This window comes from Brachyhypopomus gauderio, unplaced genomic scaffold (genome assembly GCF_052324685.1).
Source record: "Brachyhypopomus gauderio isolate BG-103 unplaced genomic scaffold, BGAUD_0.2 sc128, whole genome shotgun sequence".
In the NCBI taxonomy this organism is placed as follows: Eukaryota; Metazoa; Chordata; class Actinopteri; order Gymnotiformes; family Hypopomidae; genus Brachyhypopomus; species Brachyhypopomus gauderio.
Window position 1 is genome coordinate 151,040 of NW_027506949.1, and position 24,418 is coordinate 175,457.

General features: G+C 40.7%; 1 protein-coding gene across 1 annotated transcript; it reads right to left on the reverse strand.

The window, feature by feature from the left end:
- Window positions 1–444: 444 nt before the first annotated feature.
- On the reverse strand, window positions 445–22,878 carry LOC143498994 (NLR family CARD domain-containing protein 3-like). Its single transcript, XM_076993926.1, has 11 exons — window positions 22,825–22,878; window positions 22,102–22,209; window positions 21,842–21,988; window positions 21,225–21,279; window positions 20,567–20,771; window positions 17,945–19,733; window positions 17,184–17,357; window positions 13,809–13,982; window positions 7,976–8,149; window positions 1,347–1,393; window positions 445–1,250 (listed from the first exon to the last, which is right to left on the reverse strand). Exons 2-11 carry the CDS (start codon window positions 22,149–22,151, stop codon window positions 721–723), a joined length of 3,345 nt encoding a protein of 1,114 aa, XP_076850041.1. The 5' UTR covers window positions 22,152–22,209; window positions 22,825–22,878; the 3' UTR covers window positions 445–720.
- Between the last annotated feature and the right edge of the window lie 1,540 nt (window positions 22,879–24,418).

The following is a 24,418-nucleotide window of genomic DNA, read 5'->3' on the forward strand; positions in this document are numbered from 1 at the left end:
TCAATGTTCTTTAGCTTGGCAATAATGTACAAGTGGCCAAGAGAGAGAGAGAGACAGTCCTGTTATCTAGATGCATGTGTGTGTTTGTGTGCGAGAGAGACAGTCCTGTTAACTGTGTGTGTGTGTGTGTGTGTGTGTGTGTGTGTGTGTGTGTACGAGAGAGAGACAGTCCTTATCAAGGCACATGTGTCTATAAGAGAAAGACTAAGAAAGGAAAGACAGAGAAATACTAGGTGCGTGTATGTATAAGACAGAGACAGACCTGTTATCTAGGTGCCTGTGTTATTTTCAGAGACAGACAGAACTGTTGTTTAGGTGCATTTGTGTGAATGTGTGAGAGACACACAGACAGTCCTGTTATCTATGCGCCTGTGTGTGTGTGTGTGTGTGTGTGTGTGAGAGAGAGAGAGAGAGAGAGAGAGGCTGAGAGCTTTTGAGCGTTGACACTATTTTATTGTAAGAATTCTTCAACGTTACATTGATACTGTACACCATCTGCATCTGTATCACTCTAACAAACAGAAAACAGAATGAAAAACCTTTCACAGTTTCAACAGATTTTCACTTTTAATGTGTAGATTTGTACAGAGAGTTGAACACAGTGAGGTTGTGATTCAGCATGTGTGTGTGTGTGTGTGAGAGAGGCTTTGTTCTCCAGTTGTGTGTGTAGAGGAGTGTATGTTTCCATGGAGACTCAGGTGTGCTCCAGTACACAGGAAGTTATTCTAGCTCACACACACACACTGAGTAGTCAGGATAAACCCAAAACCCTGCACAGAGGGGCTCAGTGAATGTGTAGTGGAATGTGTGTAAGTGTGTGTGTGTGTGAGAGGAGACGCTATAGAAGGACAGAGTGCCGGCCGGCCAGTCCAGATACACTCCTACTCTGTTGGAGCTGGAGGGGGCAGAGATGTCGGTGCGGTTATTATTGTGATAGACAGAGTATCTGTTATGATAGCAGCGCAGCATCCAGGACTTTATATTGTATCCAAACACACAGTCATCACTGTCTCCTTTCCTGCTGATTCCTTTATATGTCACTGCTATATCAGCAACTCCATTCCACTCAACCTCCCAGTAACAGCGTCCAGTCAGACTCTCTCTACACATCACCTGAGGACAGTCATCAAATCTCTCTGGATGATCAGGATACGTCTGCTGCTTCTTCACACACGTCACCTTTCTGTTCCCTTCAGACAGAGAGAGACGTGTGTGTGCTGTGTTTGGGTCCAGTGTGAGCTCACACGCGTCTGTACACAAGAAGAGACATTAGAGGAGACCACACAAATACTGTGTGTGTGCGTGTGTGTGTGTGTGTGTGTATTAACTACATAAATGCTGCTTACATTTTCTTAGTCCTGGTTTGAGTCTGATCTTCCCTGCATGATCCAACCTAAAGAACACACACACACACGCACGCACTTATTTTTTTATTCTGAAGGCTTTGTCCTTAAATATAGAAATAGAGGTAGGCTCCCTCCCTCTGTCTCTCTCTCTGACACACATACACTTAGATAACAGGCCTGTGTGTCTTGCTCATACACACATGCAGATAGGTAGCAGGACTGTCTCACACACACATGCACCTAGATAACAAGACAGTCTCTCTCACACATACATGCTTCTAGACTGTCTGTCTCACACACATATGCACCTAGATACCAGGACTGTCTGTCTCTCACACATGCACATTATTGTATCTTATTTATCTTTATCTTCATTATTGTATGTGGTTGCTCTAATTATTGGTAATAATTTGGTATTACTCAAACAGGCTGAACACACCCTGCATAAAAAGCATCAGTCATACAATCAAATGAAATCAAACTTTATTATGAAATATAGATATTTAAAATAGGGGTGGGACGCGATAAAAAAAAATTAATCGAATTAATCAGAAGCTTTGTAATTAATTAATCGAAATTAATCGCATTTTAATCGCACTTCAGTATTTAACATGAGAAATATTAATTTAAGTTTGAATGATGAATGAATCAATGAACATAATCATAAACTTCAACATCTTGTTTATTTTTCCACAAGTCTAATAAACAGACCAATATATGATTGCAGAAAACAGTTCAGAACACTGGAAATTCTGACCAAAAATGTTGTTTAATTTTGGGAGTTTTGCTCAGGATATTGGAAGAATTGAAGTAAATCAGAAGATGTTTTTTAATACCATTTTAGATGGTATATTTTTCCTAAATTTCCCAGGCCTCTGCCACAGGCATCTCCATAGTGCCTAGAAGTGGTCTTCTGCATGCTCAAAGCAAATGACTGGATCTTCATCATCTATAGATGCATCAGCTATAATATGAGCTGTCACACCAAGATAATTCTTTGTGGCGCTCTTCACAATAACCTGTTTTACTTCCCTTTCCTCATCATACAGCTGCTGGATTTTCTTCCACATTGTCTTACTGGGGAGAGTTTCCCAAAACGTTCTTAGCGCCAAGTACTTCGTAAACTCGTTCTTACGTACGAGGTTAGGAAGTACTTAGCGCTAAGAACTTTTTGGGAAACTCACCCCTGGACGGTAGTTCGTAACTTGCATCAGTTGACGCAATGTGCAGCGCTTCTTATAAGCCTTTATCTTCGACCACAGAGAGCAGACAACACAAATAATGTGACGCGTCATGTATAAACGCGTGCGGAGTCGCGCGCTACGGCCACTCGCGAAAGTTTAATCCAGTCTTAATGGTCCAATGAAGGTCATTTAAAAACCAGGACATTTCCTCACTTAAAAAAACCCGGGACGCCCTGGACAGGATGTGAAATACGGACATGTCCCGGGAAATACGGACGTTTGGTCAACCTACTGTACTAGTAATACATTTATCAGCTAAGTTATCATTACTGACCTGCCCGTTAGCCCCAACATGTTTTGCGTTGAGGTGGTAACGAAGGGTGGAAGTGCTCCTGTGATAAGCGAACTCCTTCCTACATCATGATCTTATTGTGCGTCCATATAATCTGTATGTCTGGAACTCGTGCACTGAGAAACATTCCACGGTGCGAAAGTGTCTCATGCGTTAAAATGCGTTAATTTTTTTAGTACGTTAATTTTCCTGTAATTAATTAATCGAAATTAACACGTTAAAGTCCCACCACTAATTTAAAGTACAAAATATGTAAATAATATAGTTATAGTTAAAAAAAAGTGCAAAAAGCAAATTACCAAAAAATAACAGCTTTATATGAAATAAATATTTATTGTACTACAAGCAACATTTTGTGTGCTTTTACTGGCGTCTGTCTCGCATGGTGTTCACAAGTTCGCCAAGCACCCCGAGGAAAGCCCGGTTGAAGGTAACATTTTCCAAAGAGGCGCTCGCCTCGTCAGTGGAAGGGGGGGTGGATCGCGAACGTAAGTTGTCGAGCGGGGAGTGGGGGGGGGTGCGGGGGTGGCGAACGTAAGTTGTCGAGGGGGGGGGGGGGGGGGGGGGTGGCGGGGTGGCGAACGTAAGTTGTTGGTTCTCCGCCAGTTGAGTATGATGAGGCTCAGGGATTCCGTGTCATACAGCGCCGTGCTCAGGGTCCTAGTGCCTGTAGAATTAATGGCCTGATTAACGTAATTTAAAAACCAGGACATTTCCACAGTTTTAAAAAATATCCCGGGACGCCCGGGACAGGACGTGAAATACGGACATGTCCCAGGAAATACGGACGTTTGGTCACCCTAGTCTTTGCGGTTTGCTCCGCTCCGTCCGTTATGGTCCTTCACCGCCCGGTAATCGCTTTTGGGTTTTAAAAATGGCTGAGGAGTCGATAGCGGAGGAGTCGCTCTCCTGTGACGCAACCTGTGATGACACTCCCTGGCCAATCAGTGTCATGCTGTTCCTCCACGTCACAGAACTGTACCGCTTTGGAATGGTTAGAACCTCAAGCGAGTAGGTACGAAAAAAGTACCCGAAGGTACCGGCAAACTGGTACTAATGGAAACAGTCATAAACCGTCGCGAATCGAACCGTACCGCGCCAAGCAGGCCCTAGTGGAAATGCGCCATTGCACACACACACACACACACCTAGATGTATGCCGAAGTTTATAACTCTCTTGCATTGTATGGTTCTTCTCACAGTACAAGCATGGTTTTGTAAAGGCATGGTTCTATGACATCACTCTGTGGCCTTGGGGAATCATCTTTGTCATTTTCTGTTTTCATTTCTTCTACTCTAATCGTGAAACTACTTTGTTTTCCTAATTACTTAGATTTTTAATTTTGATTGACTTTTCCAATCCTTTTTAAACCTTAGTACAAGGTTGAAATCTCTGAAGAGCGGGTCTGACAATCTTTGTTTGGCGTTCAACAAACTCCACCAGCTCGATGAAAGACGCTACAGATGATATTGTCGATTTACGTATCTATGCATAAATAAGAGCTAGTTTTTAATTATCCATCACAGAAAACGGCACGCATTATCTATGTCCAATGCCACACCGGCTCAAGGGTGTTAGTTATTTTAAATAAAATACACACTCGCTATACCGAAGTTCACCTCTGACAACATGACTTTGCAGTATTACAGCAGTATTATGTTTAAATATCTAGTTAGGACAAAACTAAAGTGCTCAATTAACTAAGTTATAGTCACTGTAACTCCCTAATATCATCTGTAGCGTTTATGCATGTGCAAACGAGGGGAGTCGGAATTTGGCACAACACACGCATGGTTCAAATTATGGGGGAAAAAGTAGCTGCTTATAGTCCGGAAAATACGGTATATAGGGTTTTATAGGTCGAACGTGGACCAGTCACTTACTACAAATGCTGGTGAACAAAAGTTTTGGCGGCTGGTGGTAACAAGACCAATCTGCTGAATCACCTGCAAATTTGGAGGCGGAGACTCTCATTGTGAGGGAACTGTACTTGTTCAGTGATTCGTTCACTGAACTGAATGAGAGCCCTCAGTTCAGTGAACGAATCAGAGAATGAATGAGAGCCCTCAGTTCAGTGAACGAATCAGAGAATGAACGAGAACACTCAGTTCAGTGAACAAATCACTGAGCAAGCACAGTTCCCTCGCAATGAGAGTCTCCGCCTCCAGATTCGCGGGTGATTCTGTGATTCACAGACCACACAGCAGTTCCTCTGCTGACCTGCACGGTCCCAAACAGAAAACGGCTGTGACTCTATGAATGTGCGAGCAGATCTAGAGGTGGTTTTCCAAATTAGCTTGACTTTCTCTCGTTCTGTTGCATAAGGCAAGTCAGAGAGACTACACTCAATTTCCTTGAGGTAGTCTTCAACATGGTAGTTTGATCTTGCGGGGTCGAATGGCTCCATGTCCTTGGCTAGTGAATCTAGCAGCTCTAAGTAGCATTGTTTCTCTGGATAATTTGATGGTGGCGGCACCCCAGCACCCCCTACTGACGAGCTGCCACTGGTGTCATGTATGATACTGTATGTATTAGGAACAAGGCCATGTGTGTGTCATGTGTGCTGTTTCTATGTATGACACTGTTCTTCTCACATTTGGAGTGTGTGTTCACACTAGTGTTGTCAAAAAAATCGATATATCGATATGTATCAATACTGAACATTCTGAAACGGTACAATACTCGTTTCTCTTAAGTATTGATTCTTTTTACATAAAATGCGCTTTCGTTTGAGCCACCCAAGCTTCCGTAATGCACAGGACAGTTTGTAATGCTAAAACAGCAGCTAAAGCAAACGCAGTGCTGTTGGATTCGAAGCAGATACAGATGGAAAACCGACACGAACAAGCCAGTTTGCAAGCAGTGCTTTTGGAACATTTCAATGAAGGGCGCTAAAGCCTGGTTGAGTGAGCATAGCGCTCGACTCCGGCCACCTCGCGCGAACCTCTGCAAGCGGTGGAGGCGTTTATACTTTCCGCTTTGCAGTGTTGTCCGAAACTATATGTGGTAGTATAAAAGAGACACCCATCAACAAAAGGGGAATGAACACTTACCTGACGAATTTTAATGCTGCTTTGTGTTTCAGGTTTGAAGGTGCTGGAATGTAGGCTAAAGTACTTTAAAATGCTTGAAATTGTAACTACTTTGTTTCAAAACAAATATCTGTCTGTCTAAACAGTTCACTTGCATTACGTTAACAAATACGAGCCTCTTGTAATTCCAGGACGAAACATGAGAGAACGTGAAGACGTTAAGATTGGGCGTTTTGAAAATAAACAACCATTAAATAATGTGGTAAAACGTGCAATATTTCGAATCATTTCGAGTATATGTATAAATATTTAACTTAATTAAGTTTAACGTGCTCGGAAATATTGGTACAAGCGCTTGAATTCCACTGTAACGTCTACTCCGCCCCAACCTATGCGAGATCTTAGTTATGTTTTTTAGTTGAATCTCCATAGCATTCTCCTGTCACGCACCATGATCTCGTCGCCCATTGTTAGTCTTGATCAGCTGTTTATGTTTAACTCCTTGATGTGTTTGGTTTATATTCCCGTGTGCCCAGTCTTTCCTTGTAAGTCAATTTCTGGTATTCATTGTTGCGAGAGTTGTATGTTCTGTTACCCGTGTTTGTTATCGGATCTGCCCTTGGTGTTTAACTTTGATCATTGTATGTTCAGCGTTTGGTCCTTTCGATTAGATTTGTTTCGAGTTGTTTCGCAGATCATCCTATGTTTGGTTTTGTACTCTTTATTGAGTCAACGTGTTATTGTTTCCTGATGGTTCGTTAGTGAAGTTAGTTGATTTCGCCAGGTCTGTTTTGCATTAGTCCGGTTTATTGTATTGTCCTTTATGAATGCGTTTGTTTGTTTACTGTTTGTGTAATAACTCGTTCATATTTTTGTATTCCTTGTCGTGTCTGAGAGGTGTTGGGTAACTAGTCTGTGTACTATTGTTCACTCAAGGAGTTTTACCATTGCATTCGCAGTATTTCGTTGTCTGAAGCTCCGAGTGTTAATGTAAATGAAATGCCTCGCCATTCAAGAGCGATTCGAGCCGATCAGGTTAGGAGACGGGAGGAAACTCCTACTCCTACCAATAAATCTGACTCTCAGCAGCATCTGTGTCCTTCTCCTAGTTCTTGCATGTAAGGTGTATGAACCCTGCAAACATGACTTTGTTCATTGTGCTGAGGCGCGGCACGCGCAAAGTTACAAAATTCGAGAGGTGCACGACCTCGCGTGCGCCGCACTTGAGCGCGATGAACAAAGTCATGTTTGCAGGGTTCATACACTTGCATGTCACTTTCAAGGTCCATTTCAATATTTCCCAGCACGAGCAAAGACACTTCGTCAGACGTTCAAAAGACGTCCACTGAAAAGCCAGAATGAAAGTTTTGCGACGTCTTTTTTAAACGTCTTTTGAACGTCTATTGCTGCCGTTCAGTTGCAGTTTTTGCACGTCCACTGACATACAATAAAGGTCCTAGTCAGACGTTCAGACAGAAAACTCGTCATAGACGTCCATGTTAAGTTAAGGTTAAGGTCCTAGTCACACTGTCAGATTTTGAACCAGTTTTGAACGTCCACCAGACATGCAAAATGGGTCTGGACTGACCGACGTGCCACAGACATGATTTTAATGTCTTTCTGATATCGCATGTTTGTTGGGATAAGTTAAATATTTATACATATACTCGAAATTATTCGCTTTTTTATCACATTATTTAATGGTTGTTTATTTTCAAAACGCCCAATCTTAACGTCTTCACGTTCTCTCATGTTTCGTCCTGGAATTACAAGAGGCTCGTATTTGTTAATGTCATATAGTGAACTGATCAGTCAGACAGATATTTGTTGTGAAATAAAGTTACACTTTCAAGCATTTTTAAACACAAAGCAACATTCATTTGTTTGTTTATAAACAAAATAAAAAGGCTTTAAAACGGAAATTAGCACAGTATCTGACTTTGGTATCGAAAATGGTATCGAATTTCAATATTTTTTAAAGTATCGTATCGAAGTTGTAATTCTTAGTATCGTGACAAGCCTAGTTCACACAGAGGGTGTTTAAGGGGATTCCTACATACCTGAGTATGTCCAGTCTGCAGTGGGGATCCTCCAGTCTAGCAGAGAGCAGCTTCACTCCTGAGTCTCCTGGGTGGTTGTAGGTCAGATCCAGTTCTTTCAGGTGTGAGGGGTTTGAACTCAGAGCTGAAGCCAGAGAAGAACAGCCTTCATCTGCTATCAAACAACCAGACACTCTGCAGAAAGGAGGGAAAAAGAGGGATAGAGACAGTGAGGGAGATGCATTTGCAGAGCAGCCAGTATGGGGCGCTAGAGAGGCCAGTAACTAAAGTGGAGGCTTCACCCTGTGCTTTATAATAAACTACTGACATGGTGAGGCCTCGTATCCATTCCTCAGCTATGATCTTACTATGATGATAATAAGACACTTGGGGCAGAGCTGTTTTAGAGGCTATGTGTTTCTACAGGCTCTATGTAGGAGTGTGTGTGGTCGGCTCTGTGTAGTAGTGTGTGTGTGTTTCCATAAATGCCCACAAACATGTGGACAAGGACTCATCTGCACTGTAAACCCAGATTTTATATCTACTCAACTGTTTAATTTCAATGTACATAAATATTTAAGTTTTATTGCATTACTATCAAATCTAAGTATATTGTACTCATATTTGCACACACTGAAATTTACTAACAATTTTAAGTTTAATGAACTGAAAATTAAATGTTTTCAACTGATCAACTTAAAAATTTTATTGTTGAACACTTTTCCACCATTTTGTTAGCTTGCTGTTTGTAGTCAGGCCAGGCAGACACATATAGGCAAAACAAAAGTCAGAGTTGCAGAAGTCATTTTCTCACTGTCTAAGTAGTGTAAATTACTGTAATGTATAAGTAATTTTAAGTAAATACTACTGAACAGAAATAAGACAAAGTATTTTGTCTTTTTTCACTAAATATTTGTAATCAAAGTAAAAAAGAAAATAAAATATAAATCAATATTTTATTTCTTGAACTCAAGATACTAAGTAGTCAGTCATGGCCTGTGGTTAGGGAACTGGTCTTGTGACCAGAGGGTTGTGGGTTCGATTCCCAGACCTGAGGCCATGACTGAGGTGCCCCTGAGCAAGGCCCTTAACCCTCAATTGCTCACTTGTATAAAAATGTAAGTTGCTCTGGATAAGGGCATCTGCCAAATGCTGTAAATGTAAGTAGAATTAATGGGTAAAGAGATTAGGATAACAAGAACAGAAACGTTCAATCATTGTACCCTTGATGCAAACCAACTTTATATTTTAAGTAATACTGACTTACATTTTCATTGCACATTACTTACATTTTTTAGTAAACTCAACTTACCCCTTTAGGCAAAACAACTTTATATTTTAAGTAATACTGACTTACATTTTCATTGTACATTACTTAAATTTTTAAGGCAACCGGTTTACTCATATTTTTAAATAAACTCAACTTATCCGGGCTTACAGTGTGTGTCTCTTTAGAGTGTTACGTTTTTCTTGTAGGATATTCTGGAAATCTGCTTATGCTTCACAATTTTTTCTTTCTCTCCACAATGTTGTCATTTAATGAAATCTAGTTCATTTAGTTAATTTTAACAGAAAATATTTGGAATGGTTTAACACACTGACTACAAGCATTTTCATACTCCCCTACTAGCTACCAAGAGCTCGTCAAAAGACGAGGTGCTGGGCACCAGGCCATCCAGGCCTGTCCTTTGTTATGTATATGGAGCCGTCTCCAGGTAGACAGCGGGGTGGTGATAGTGGGAACTGTGTAGATCCATTGACTCAGATGGAATGGAGAAGAAAAACATTTACATTTACGGCATTTGGCAGACGCCCTTATCCAGAGCGACTTACATTTTTATCTCATTTATACAAGTGAGCAGTTGAGGGTTAAGGGCCTTGCTCAGGGGCACCTCAGTCATGGCGTCAGGTCTGGGGATCGAACCCACGACCCTCCGGTCACAAGACCAGTTCCCTAACCACCAGGCTATGACTGCCCCTATAGTGGCAGTTTTTCAAAAGACAAAAACTATTTCAATTAAGGTAAAAAAAATCAGAGCTATTTTGGCTAATGAAAATACTACTTTCTGCAGTGTGAGATTTCCTAAATTTCCTTTTTGTTTACTGGTTATGGCTGTTGTGTTTTTGGAAGAGGCACACTGCAAAAAGTACCATCTTGATGAGTTAGAATAATATTCTTGAGCAATTTTATTTCAAGTAGCTGAGGATTTTCTTTGTAAAAATGTTAGTAATCATATCTTTACCTAGTGGCAGTTTTTCAAAAGACAAAAACTATTTCAAATAAGGTAAAAAAAAAATCAGAGCTATTTTGGCTAATGAAAATGCTACTTTCTGCAGTGTGAGATTTCCTAAATTTCCTCTTTTTGTTTACTGGTTATGGCTGTTGTATTTTTGGAAGAGGCACACTGCAAAAAGTACAGTCTTTATGAGTTAAAATTGCTCAAGAATATTAGTCTATTACAAGTAGCTGAGGATTTTTTTTGGAAAAATTTATGTAACCATATCTTTACCTAGTGGCAGTTTTTCAAAAGACAAAAACTATTTCAAATAAGGTAAAAAAAAATCTGAGCTATTTTGACTGATGAAAATGCCACTTATATGCCACTATAATTCAAATATTGTTTGTGTCAATTTCACATTATTTCAACCTTTCACACATCAAATCTCAAACATATCCTGAGATGAGCAGACTTCTTGCAAGAGAGCTTGCAGTCTCATGAGGCAGCCAAAAGGTGTGTATTGAAAGGTGTCAACAGCAACAGCTGACACATGCCTCATTTACATAACACTGGAGGTAAGAAGGGCTAATCACACCTACCAAGAGAGCAAGAGACTTATGTCATTTGCAGTGTTGCGAATAACGCCGTTAAAAATAACGGCGTTAGGTAACGTCGTCATTTTGTCAGTAACAGGATAATATAATTAGTTACTTTTCCTGTCGTTACAACGCCGTTTACGTTACTGGTCATTATCACTAGAGCTCCTGAGAATTCAGGATTCTCAGGACATCACCCCTCCTTCTTCTCCTTCTTACCAGCAATGAGCAAAGCTTCTAACACAAATATAGATAGATAGATAGATAGATAGATAGATAGATAGATAGATAGATAGATAGATAGATAGATAGATAGAGAGGTAGTATAAGAAATGTACAAAGAGCAAGATTCAAGCCTGCTGTTTAGATCACAAACAAGCAGAAACACAAATGCTTCTATCAAATGCTTCTAACACAAATATAGATAGATAGATAGATAGATAGTATAAGAAATGTACAAAGAGCAAGATTCAAGCCTGCTGTTTAGATCACAAACAAGCAGAAACACAAATGCTTCTATCAAATGCTTCTAACACAAATATAGATAGATAGATAGATAGAGAGCACATGAATTTGTTTTCCTGTCTTTTCCTCTCCTTTTCCAGCCTGCTGTTTAGATCACAACATTTATCAGTGATGCATTGATGCAACGCGACCATGCTAATTTCTGCTAGCAATGATATGGGATTTCCTATATAACATTAGCATCAAGCTAATTGCGCCATATAATTTCTTAGCTTTTCAAACGTGAATTCAAACGCGGAAACAGAAAGTGTTCGATTACAACAAATAATATATAGTATAGTATATGAAATATACAAAGAGCAAGATTCAAACAATTTTATTTATTTTTATTGTTTGACGGGACTCATTAGAGAAACTGTCGTCTCTACGTGCGCTTGAATTGTAACTTTTGAAACACGAGTCTACAAATTTTCCGCTGTTTGTTGTAGGATGGGTAACATATACAGTCTGCTTGTACCTTCAACTTTTTCGTGAAGTATCACGTTTGGTGTTTTGGTCATATAAGCTTGGGGGTGAGCCAGCTTGTGCTTTGGCAGGCGTATGAGCTTGGGGGTGAGCCGCTTCCACCGCATTACCAAGACAATGGGCATTAATCCCTTCACAGCAGGGGAGTGGGCTACATGGACCTTACCAAGCCTTGTGAAATTTTTCGCTTCTCTAGGAGCTCTAGTGTTAAAAGCAGTGCGTTACTATATATTGATATACTAATGCGAGCGGACCGATGCCCAGACTAGTGAAAAGTAACACATCTCGATAGGTCACAGTTCTCGGTGTAACACCTGTTTAACTTAGCCAATCGCTTACTGACTTGTTAAGGCAGCGTTATGATAGCCAATCAGAGCCAGTGTTTTTACACGTGCGCCGAAGCACGCGAGTGACACGACACAAACGGAGAAGAGGCCGAAATGGCGTCAGGTGCAAGCCGAAGAAAACATTCTTATAATGTGATATAAACATTATTTAAGAAAATACTTGAAGTTCCTGAATGTCTACCAGACTGGGTATTTGATTTATTTCATTAAGAATAGAGGTTTTATTGTTAAGTTTACTTCTGTTGTAAACAAACCAGTTGTCTCAGGTTGAGAGAATTTAATTTAATTTCATAGATGTAAATGCACTTTATATAGTGTAACTGTTTACTTTTACTTTTTTTCCCAAAGATTTGGGATTTTAAAGGATTTTATCCTGCACTGGTCTGTGGATGTGCAATAAATATCAAAAGTTAAACAATTTTCTGATCTACTCATTTCAACTGACTGTGAAAACTGCTTTTTAAAAAAAAACTTAATTGGCATATAACCTTTTTTTAACTGTAACGCAAATAGTTACTTTCCCTGGTAACGAGTTACTTTTATTATAGAGTAATTCAGTTACTAACTTTTTTAAAGTAACGTTCCCAACACTGGTCATTTGACATAAGTTGGGAGTCTAGTAGGGAGTCTGTCTAAAGACGAGGGGTTTGGTAGTTCTAGTGTTAATGAAGAAAACTTCATAAATTAATAATAAAGTGTGAAATTGTCCTGGCAAACCAAAGGACCAAGTAGGCTTTGGCCAGAGGACCCTGGCATGGGAGGGGTGATGCCTCACCTCATGTGAGCCTCATGCTTAACTCGTGTCACGGAAGAATGATGAAATCATGTAGCAAAATAGTATAAAACTATGGTCTGTGAGAGGAAGCAGCTCTCTCTTGCAGACGTTCTTGAGTTTGGATTGATCCATCTTTATATTTTTCTATCTTTTTTATTTAACTTTGATACCATACCCAACTGGTGTTGACTGTTCATGCTCACTATTAAGGTTCAAATTTCCATGACCAATGTCCTTTTAATATTGGGGTATTTGTCATAGGTTTAAATGAAATGAAAAGATATTGCCACAATTTATTTCACAGTAGTGTGGATGTGGACGTCAGGATTTGGAAGATTAATAAGACACTTGGGGCAGAGCTGTTTTACAGGCTTTGTGTTTCTGCAGGCAGTGTGTGTGTGTGTGTGTGTGTGTGTGTGTGTGTGTGTGTGTGAGAAATTGTCTTGCTGTGACGGGCAGGGTGAGCGAAATAATATGGAAGCTATCACGCCAAGTCTCAGGGAAAGAGGATGGTTTAATGAAGAAAGTGCTCAAACCAAAAACCCGTGACATAGATCCAAATGAAGGATATAATGACCAGCAGTCAACTGGTACAAAGACAAGACATATATAGACAGACAAATGACCCTCAGGTGAGACGGATCGCGGGCTCCGCCCACCTGAGGGACGAACACAATGGCCACAACAAGAGGACAACTGCCACTGTAAACGGGGGCGACCAGTAGGGGGCCCTCCGTACCGTGACACTTGCATTGCCATGTGTCGTAGTATTATTTTATACTGTACTCAAAGGAAATGTATTATTGTAAAAGGAAATTGACATTTTAAAGGACATAAATCTTTAGCTTATCTTAACATTCATTAAAATGCTGTAGTGTCACCACACGTTACTGTTTCCCTTCCAGATTAAACTGAAAGAAAACTCACCTGAGAATCTTCAGTTTACAGTTTGAACTCTTCAGTCCAGCACAGAGTTGCTCCACTCCTGAATCTTGTAGATCATTATTATTCATTTCCAGCTCTCTCAGTGAGGAGTTTTCTGTTTGTAGAACTGATGTGAGAGATTTGCAAGACTCCTCAGTGAGACCACAGCCAGACAATCTGTAAAGAAGGATTAAATACAATACAAAATGCAGATAAATCAGATTATGCTTGTGAGGCTCACAGCAGGGCGACGGACGAGGCACAAGTCCCACGGTCTCACGAACGTCACTTCATTTATTACAAAAATAGCGCAGACAGCGCACATAGAACACATATACATAAAGACGTGTTAGATTCAAACAAAGACGAGCACAGGACACTGCGCGAACGCACATTAAATAGACAAACCACATAAGCCCCGAGTGATGACGAGATGAGCCACAGGTGAGACGAATGAACACATTCAGACGCAACCACACCCACGGAGATCCACAGATGCAGACGACTACACGTAGACAACGTAAACACACGCCCAAAAGGGAGGGGTCAGGGGCCATAACTTGACAATACTAGACTACAGAATCTGAACTACTGATTAAATTATCCTTTGTATCTTGGAAAATAGGATGAAATTAATTGCATGAACAGATTAAAAAGTATCAGCCAGTATGGGGCACTAGAGAGGCCAGTAACTATAGTGGAGGCTTCACCCTGTGCTTTATAATAAACTACTGACATGGTGAGGTCTCGTATCCATTCCTCACGTATGATCCTACACCACCAAACACCCTCCACAATAATAAATCTAATAATCCTAACCTGCTTATGTCACAGCATGCTCGCCCTCCTCCCTTGTCCCACCTTGTTTCCCCGTCTATTGAGTATTTTGTTTTCCTTTAGTTCTTCCCGTGATGAGGTTCTTGTGCCTCTTTAACCTGTGTAGTCTCTGTGGTTCTGTTGTGGTTATGTTTGGATTCTCCACGTAACTTTCTTACTTTTCGTTGTGTTACGGTTAGGGGTTCTGTGTTTTCTTTTTGTGTTGTCTGGCGTTGTATGTGGTCTGTTTTCAGGTTCTCCAGAAGAGGGCGTAACACCGTAATTAACATCAGGTGCCGGTGTTACGAGAAGATTGGATGACGGGTCCTTAAAAGCTTGTGTTGAACCTGAAACGGTACCCTGTGGTGTCTTGAGCAGTAGACTCCACTTGGTCATTGGGGACACTGAGCTGGGTTGTGGTGACCGTTATGGGATCGTTCGGACCGATGGTTATCCTTCGGGTTTGTTTGAGTTATATCGCTACGTGATTCAAGATGTACAATTAATAGATACATATCGCTACGCGATTCGTGACATACTGCTAATACATACCGCTATGCGGTTTGAGACATACTGCTATTTAGCTTTGGTATATTTGATGTGTGCGCTGTATAGGTCAGTGGGGGTTATGTGTTTACGGGGGATACTTGTTGTTTTGTTTGTGTTAGTAGGGCTAGGCTGCTGATTTGTTTGGGGTTGTTTTTCTCCTGTTTATGTTATAGGGAGTTAGGTAATGTTATTGTATTTTGGTTTGTTATTTCTTTGACGAGGTTATTTAAGTTGATTTGTGGGAGGTAGTTTCTTTTATTATGTTGGCCTTGGCCCAGCCTGAAGTTATTGTGTTACCTCAATATAATAGAGAATAAAATACATGGACTTTATTGTTACAAATATATATATACCTGTTGGGAAAGCACTACAAATAAATCAATGGCGAATAGCCAGTGAAACGCGGTTCAATGTCGCCTGATATTTCTTTTTTTTTTTGCTTTAGTTATGTTTATTTTTATGTTGCGGTCCAACTAGTGAGCCGGGGTCATCAGGGCCGTAATAGTTGCTACTTGTCTTTTATGCTTTTTTCCCTGTAGCCTGCTTGTGCCCTGGTTTAATTGTTCTTTAGTTGCTTTGTACTTGCTATGTTTTGTTATTTGTTGCACTAGCTTGGTTATTCATTCATGCTCAGTATTCTCTCTGATGAGTGTTGTCTATTTTGCTTAGTTTGTTATTCCACCCCTGGTTTTTCTGAGTATTGTTACTTACATTTTGTCATATATCTCATGTATATCTTGATTCCAGTTGGTCTAGTTTAGTGAATTGTCCTGACTGCTTGGTTGTGTTCTGTTGTATTTCCTGTACCTAGTGTTTAGTGCTCCTCTTATTTACATAAAATTTAAAACTTTCTGCACTTGTGTCATCCTTTCCTCAGTTAAGCGTTTCAGCTTGGCTCTGAACTTTGATGTAATGTAGTCAAATGTATGTGCACAAGCACTGAAAAGGTGGATTTTTCATGAGTTATGGTAGTATATCTGGCGTGCCTGGCGAACCAAAGGACCAAGTAGGCCTTGGCCCGAGGACCCTGACAGGGGAGGGGTGATACCTCACCTCATGTGAGCCTCATGCTTAACTCGTGTCACGGAAGTATGATGAAATCATGTAGCAGAATAGTATAAAACTATGGTCTGTGAGAGGGAGCAGCTCTCTCTTGCAGACGCTCTTGAGTTTGGATTGATCCATCTTTCTATTTTTCTATCTTTTTTTATTTAACTTTGATACTATACCCAGCTGGTGTTGACTGTTCATGCTCACCATTAAGGTTCACATTTCCATGACAAATGTCCTTTTAATATTGGGGTATTTGTCATAGGTTTAAATGAAATGAAAAGATATTGCCACAATTTATTTCACAGTAGTGTGGATGTGGACGTCAGGATTTGGAAGATTAATAAGACACTTGGGGCAGAGCTGTTTTACAGGCTGTGTGTTTCTGCAGGCTGTGTGTGTGTGTGTGTGTGTGTGTGTGTGTGTGTGTGTGTGTGTGTGTGTGTGTGTGTGAAATTGTCTTGCTGTGACGGGCAGGGTGAGCAAAATAATATGGAAGCGATCACACCAAGTCTCAGGGAAAGAGGATGGTTTAATGAAGAAAGTGCTCAAACCAAAAACCCGTGACATAGATCCAAATGAAGGATATAATGACCAGCGGTCAACCGGTACAAATATATATATTTGTATACATATACATACAATAGACATATATAGACAGACAAATGACCCTCAGGTGAGACGGATCGCGGGCTCCGCCCACCTGAGGGACGAACACAATGGCCACAACAGGACAACTGCCGCTGTAAACGGGGGCGACCAGTAGGGGGCCCTCCGTACCGTGACACTTGCATTGCCATGTGTGGTAGTATTATTTTATACTGTACTCAAAGGAAATGTATTATTTTAAAAGGAAATTGACTTTTTAAAGGACATAAATCTTTATCTTAATATTCATTAAAACTCTGTAGTGTCACCACACTTTACTGTTTCCATTCCAGATTAAACTGAAAGAAAACTCACCTGAGAATCTCCAGTTTACAGTTTGAACTCTTCAGTCCAGCACAGAGTTGCTCCACTCCTGAATCTTGTAGATCATTATTATTCATTTCCAGCTCTCTCAGTGAGGAGTTTTCTGTTTGTAGAACTGATGTGAGAGATTTGCAAGACTCCTCAGTGAGACCACAGAGAGACAGTCTGTAAAGGAGTAAATACAGTACAAAATACAGATCAATCGGTTGATGCTGGATTCCAGAATCTGGACTGCTGATTAAATTATTCTCTGTGTCTTGGGAAATAGCTGTTTAGCTCTAAACTTTATATAATGTAGTCAAATGTGTGTGCACAAGCACTGAAAAGTGGGTTAATGTCAATTTAATATTGGGATGTTTGTCATGTGTAAATAAAATGTAAAGATATTACCACATTTTCTTTCAGAGTATGGATGTGGAAGTCTGGAGATGGAACATTTATAAAACTCTTGGGGCAGAGTTGTTTTACAGGTTGTGTTCTGCAGGGATGTGCGTGTGTGTGCGTGTGTGTGTGCGTGTGTGTGTGTGTGTGTGTGTGTGTGTGTGTGTGTGTGTGTGTGTGTGTGTGTGTGTGTGGGTTTGTGTGTGTTCAGCTCTGTGTGTATCTCTCTAATGTTCTCTCTCTTTAATGTAGGGTCTCTCTACCGTTCTCTTTCTCTCATGGTCTCACTCTTGTTTTCATTTTCATAAACCTTCTGAGTCAAGAACATCCAGTGTTACATCCACTGTTAATCTCTAAATGAAAATACTCACATGGCTTTTCTGGATGCTTTCACCACTGGCAGCAGTCTCAGTAGACATTCCTCTGATGGGTGATATTTCCTCAGGTCAAACTCATCTAGCTCCTCTTCTGAGTTTAGCAACACAAACGCCACAGCTGACCACTGAGCAGGAGAGAGCCTGGCTCCACGCAGACGAGTGTCACCTCCTCTGTTCAGGTATGTTTGGACTTCCTGTACTAGAGAATGATCATTCAGTTCATTCAGACAGTGGAACAGATTGATGGATTTCTCTGGAGAGGGATTCTCCCTGATCTTCTCCTTGATGTACTTGACTGTTTCCTCATTGCTGTGAGAGCTGCTTCCTGTCTGTGTCAGTAGACCTCGTAAGAGAGTCTGATTGGACTCCAGTGAGAGACCCAGAAGGAAGCGGAGGAAAAGGTCCAGGTGTCCATTCTGACTCTGTAAGGCCTTGTCAACTGCACTGATGAGAAGAGAAGATATTGATTTTTTGAAAATACTGAAAAATCCAGGTTGTTGCTGTTCCAGCACATTTATGTTGGTGGAGATGAAGGTAATAAACACATATAAAGCAGCCAGAAACTCCTGAACACTCAGATGTACAAAGCTGAACACCTTCCCCAGCTGTAGACCAAACTCCTCTCTGAAGATCTGAGTGCACATTCCTGAATACACTGACATTTCTCTGACATCAATGCCACTCTTTCTCAGTTCATCCTCATAGAAGATCAGGTTTCCTTTATCCAGCTGTTGGAAAGCCAGTTTTCCCAGTGCCAAAACATGTTTTCTAGTTTGGTGAGGGTAAGTGTCACTTTTCTGATAATACTTTTGGTTCTTGTGTTTGATGTGAAAGATCAGGAAGTGTGTGAACATCTGAGTCAGAGTCTTGGGGATCTCTCCACTCTCTGCTTCACTCAACATCCTCTCTAGAACAGTGGCTGCAATCCAACAGAAGACTGGAATGTGGCACATGATGTAGAGGCTTCTTGATGACTTCATGTGTGAGATGATTGTATTGGCCAGACTCTGGTCACTGATTCTCTTCCTGAAGTACTCCTCTTTTTGAGGGCCACTGAACCCTCGCACCTCTGTTACCTGGTCAATACACTCAGGAGGGATCTGATAGGTTGCTGCTGGTCGAGAGGTTATCCAGAGGAGAGCAGAGGGAAGCAGATTCCCCTTGATGAGGTTTGTCAGCAGCACATCCACTGAGGTCGACTCTGTTACATCCCACACGCTGTCATTGTTCTGGAAATCTAGAGGAAGACGACACTCATCCAGACCATCAAAGATGAACAGAAATTTGTAGTATGTATAGTCAGTTGGTTTTAATTCATGTATTTCTGGAAAAAAGCAACGGAGAAGCTGCACCAGACTGAGCTTTTTCTCCTTCATCAAATTCAGCTCCCTAAAAGGAAGTGGAAATATGAAGAGAACATCCTGATTTACATTTCCTTCAGACCAGTCCAGTATGAACTTCTGCACTGAGACTGTTTTACCAATTCCAGCCACTCCTTTAGTCAGCACAGTTCTGATGTCTTTGTCTTGTCCTGGTAAGGGTCTAAAGATGTCACTGCATTTGATGGGTGTTTCCTGTGTTGCTGGTCTCCTGGATGCTGTCTCAATCTGTCTCACCTCATGTTCATTATTGACCTCTCCACTCCCTCCCTCTGTGATGTAGAGCTCTGTGTAGATCTCATTCAGAAGTGTTGTGGTTCCATGCTGTGAGATTCCTTCATTAATATTCTGACATTTTTCCCTCAGTTTGGATTTCAGCTTTCTGTGGCAAGCAGGGGCCAGTTCTGATAAAGAGGAAGACAACAGCACACATGTTAATCTGTTTTAGGATCAACCATAAATGACTCATTACAGAAAATACAAATACAAATATTATTATAAAATAAGACATTCTAAATAGATTTTCATTCCTCTTAGATAGGGCCTGATAATTTAGGTGATAAATCTTCCAGGACTGTGAGTGTTATATTTCAGGATTAATCCAGTGACTGTATGGTACATAATTTTTTTGAGAGTCTACTGTCATATCAGACTCTTCACAGGAAATACAAGAAAAGACATCATTATGAATAGATTTTAGTCCGCATAGATTGGCCATGATACAATCAGGAAATTGAAGTAAGTGTTAAATTAGACGTAGGTTAGAGTGTCTGGGTATCAATAACACTGAATGATCAGCAGGTTGACTAGAGAACACATGGGTTCATGGAGGAAGCCATTACACCAGTTGAAGTTCAACCACACACACTGGTAACTGTCACCCTGAGGATCCCTACAACTGGCAGACTGGACATCTGAGAGACAATGGAGGGAAATAGAAAACACACCTGTGTATGACATCATTAGACAGTGACCTGTGGTCAAATCTGATTGGTCAAAATCTCAGTTCTAAAGAATAACAACGTATCCTCAAAACATCCAAGATTCTAGTCACATGACAACAGTGATAAATGTAGGAGAGTGTTGAGTCTGCACCTGAGCAGACTACACTGAAGGGAGGTCAACTGAGGACAGACTAACACTGATTTAAGATCCTCATTGTGAACTGAGATTCACCAACAGTGTCCTCCCTCTGAAGTAATAAAGTGATGTTATGATGTCATGACCCAGAGCTTACTGGTCTGTAGTGTGTTGGCGAGATCTGTGTGGTTCATGTTCCTCAGGACGTGCAGTGTGATCTTCAGCGCCCCCTCTCTGACACTGCTCTGATCCTCCTCATCCTCCACCTGTCTCTCAGTGCATGCTGGGTAATCTGGACTAAATAGATTCTTGAATCTCTTCAGCTCATTTTTCAGCAGGGAGATGATTTTGTGCTCCAGCTCCTGAATAAACAGTATCAGTAAAACTACAGTGTTACAGACAGATGATTATAACACAGGATAATCCATGAAACATAAGAGAAGACTCAACTGAGAGGGACTGGTTGGTCCTGTGGACATTATGGTTAAAGAGATTAAATAGGACAGACTAACAAGAGAAGGGACAGAGCTTAAATAGGACAGACTAACAAGGGAAGTCAACTGTGAAGAGGTGGGACTGATAATCACAGGGTGGAGTTACTGAATGGAAGGAGGGACAGACAGACATGAAAAACACATGGGAAGAATAAACAGGGAAAGACTGGGCGGGGCTAGAGGGACCAAACAGGCAGATTGACAGGAGAGGGTGGAGCTCAGCATGACACCCTTCACACACACACGCACGCACGCACACACACACACACACACACACACACACACACACACACACACACACACACACACACACACACATACCTTGAATACTGACTCCAGTTTGTCTTTAGAAATCTTTACAGTTTTCTTTTGGGCACTGTGGGCAAACAGAACAACAACTTTAATGGAAAATCTACATTTTATAGACATGAATACATGTTACATTCATGAACACTTTACATTCATGAATACATGTTACTCTCATGAGTATATGTTATATTCATGCTTCTGTACATGATAATGATGATGTGATACATGTGGAATAACCCAAAACACTTGAACATGTCACGGTTCACTGGGCTCCCACACTGAGGGACACTGAACCCAAATGCTGTAGTGACAGTAGAACAAACACAGAGAACCTGCACCTGACTTTAACTCTGGTGATGTAGAATAATGTTTATGTGAATGAGGCTTCATCAGATACTTTATTAGAAACACCTTGTACCTGTACACACTGTACACCTTTTTAGAAAAATGTACAGCTCTGCATCAGTCTAGTTCTTGAATTTCTGTGGCATGTTTACACTTGTAATTGTGATTCAAATTGTAATCCTGTTCTTCACAAAATAATCACATAGCTTTACCGGTGACTTCAATAATTAAATATTTAGAAGTCCATGCTTTGTTAAACACTCTGTCACTAAAGTATAACTCACTGTAGGTCAGAGGTCACAGATTCACTGCTGAATAAAGGAGGATCACCCATGGACCAGTTACTCTTCATAGACACACAGCTGGGTACTGGAAATGATTCACTCTTCATAGACACACAGCTGGGTACTGGATGTGCTGCTGTCTTTACCCTGATGAAGATTAAGAAAATGTTGAGTAATTACATCCTTCACTACATCTCATTTATCCTGAATATTCCCTCTTCCTGTTTCCTCAGATTAAGTGCTGATGTAAAGCTCCTCACTTTGAGTCAGATGTTCCTCCCCCACTGCTGGAGATATGAGGCTCCATCATGGAGTTGTTCCTCTTCACACACACACAGCTGGACACTGGAGATGCTGCTCTCTGCTCCCTGTCAACAGTTCATCATAAAGAGGAGGAGCAGGACACTGAAACACTGATTATAATGAACCTGATGTCACTGCAGGATGATTCAGTCCCTCTTAAATATACAACACTGATGCATTGGTGTGTGACATATGTTGTCATGACATTAAACATTGTGGTTAAATGATAGGCCTAAGTATTGTCCAGCACTACAGAGTTAAAACCAGTGCAAATGAAATCTGAATATAGTTTAGTTCAGGATTAACCTAACATTTACGGATCTGCAATCAAAACAGAACGAAAGAGCATTTTAACAACAATCCCTTCAGCCGCACACGCGCCTATGTGTAATGTAACGTTGTTGAAAAAGCATATCGACGAGACGTTTTACCGATGATGTACTGTACTTAGAAATGACCGTTCAGAAGATGACCGTTCGACCAGACACTTTCGTGAGGAAACAGGGCGACCCGAAGTCCATCGACACCTGTGCACTTTCGGTTTTATGTGACGATAAAAAAACTTTATACAAAACGCGGTTTAAAAAGTAGCATAATTGGGAGAAGTAGGAGAACCCAAGGTACATTACTGTCCTTTAATCCGCACGCCATTAAGTGATATTGAAGGATAATTAACTTACAACGAAACACTCCGTCTGCTCTTCTGTAGCGGCGGGGAGTGACGTACACGCTTTGTGACGTATTCGCTTTGCTTTAGTTACTTTCGATATCGACTCGTCACAGGAAGTGATGTCGTTTAGGTGATGAACTTCTACAGACTCTTCGTGTGTTTTTATTACTCTGTGGTACCAATATTTAATTCCAAGTGATATTGGATGAAAAAACACACAAACAACTGATAAAATACCTATACCAAAAACAATTTCTCTTTTTGGGTGGTGATTCTCATTGATTTGGGGGCTTTCAACAAATAATACAATCAATAAGACAAACTTATTTAGGGTGACCAGATTCCAGATCAGGAAATGTGGGACAAATACTATATTTCTGTCGAACAATATGGGATATCAATGCATCGAGATGGTCTAAAATAACTTTATAGTAACTAAAAAAATCAAACATTTGTGTTCTGCCAATTAGCTTATATAACATTGAGCTGGTTGAATCTGTTGGTTGATTCAGTAGCACATAACAGACTGCAAATAAAAAAAACGTATAAGAGGAGATTCCTCAGAACATCCACCGACTCATCAGGAGCATACAGGCGTTGAGGTCATAGAGCAGGAGTAAGGTCATAGAGCAGGGGTGGGCAACCCGTCATAGACCAAGAGCCACTTTTCTTACATGGGCGAGTGTAATTTGTTGAGCGGGGGGGGGGGGGGGGGTGTTGAGTGTAAATTATTAGCTGTGAAGAGCTTGTAAACATTCCGCGCACCACGAAATGCAAATATGGTTCTGTATGGGAACAAAGATGGTTGCTCTATTGTTTTGGTACTACTGCATATTGTCAAAGTCAAATTTATTTATATAGCGCTTTTCACAACACATGTTGTCACAAAGCAGCTTTACAATCGTATGGGTCCAGATCCTTAATGAGGAAGCCAAAGATGACAGTGGCAAGGAAAAACTCCCTATGATGTTGGGGATTAGGAAAAAACCTCGGGAGGACCAAAACTCAAAAGGGACCCCTTTCTCCATTGGGCGGCCCGTTAGCACAAGTCCGTGGTGCACAGGATGGTTCAACAGATAAAGTTAAGGTCCTTGTTCCCCGGCCAAGTAGTCACAGTCCCTTCGGTGTAGACGCATATAGTATTGTGATGTTATTTTGAACTAGATAACCACCCTTCGCGGAGTGACTCTTGGTAGGGGAAGTGTATTGATATGTGTAGGAATGTGTGTAATGTTCTGTGGAGTGTAAGTAAAATTACGTTATAACCATCCTTGAGTCCTTACATTTTAATCAATTTCTGTAGTTTTCACAGCATTATTACTGTAAAATGATCAAAGTCTTACTGTAGAACCTGTTTACAGCATGTTACTGTAGTTTTCACAGCATTATTACTGTAAATAATCAAATTCTTACTGTAGAACCTGTATACAGCATGTTACTGTATATCTGCAAAGCATCATGGTCAAAATTCAGTGGCGGGTGAATTCTACAGTACATATAATTTTGCTGTGAATCATAATACAGTAATTTTGAGCGGGATTTATTCAGCAATTGAAACAGAAATCCACTTTTGCTAATGGTAGGCAACATCCACTGTCACATCC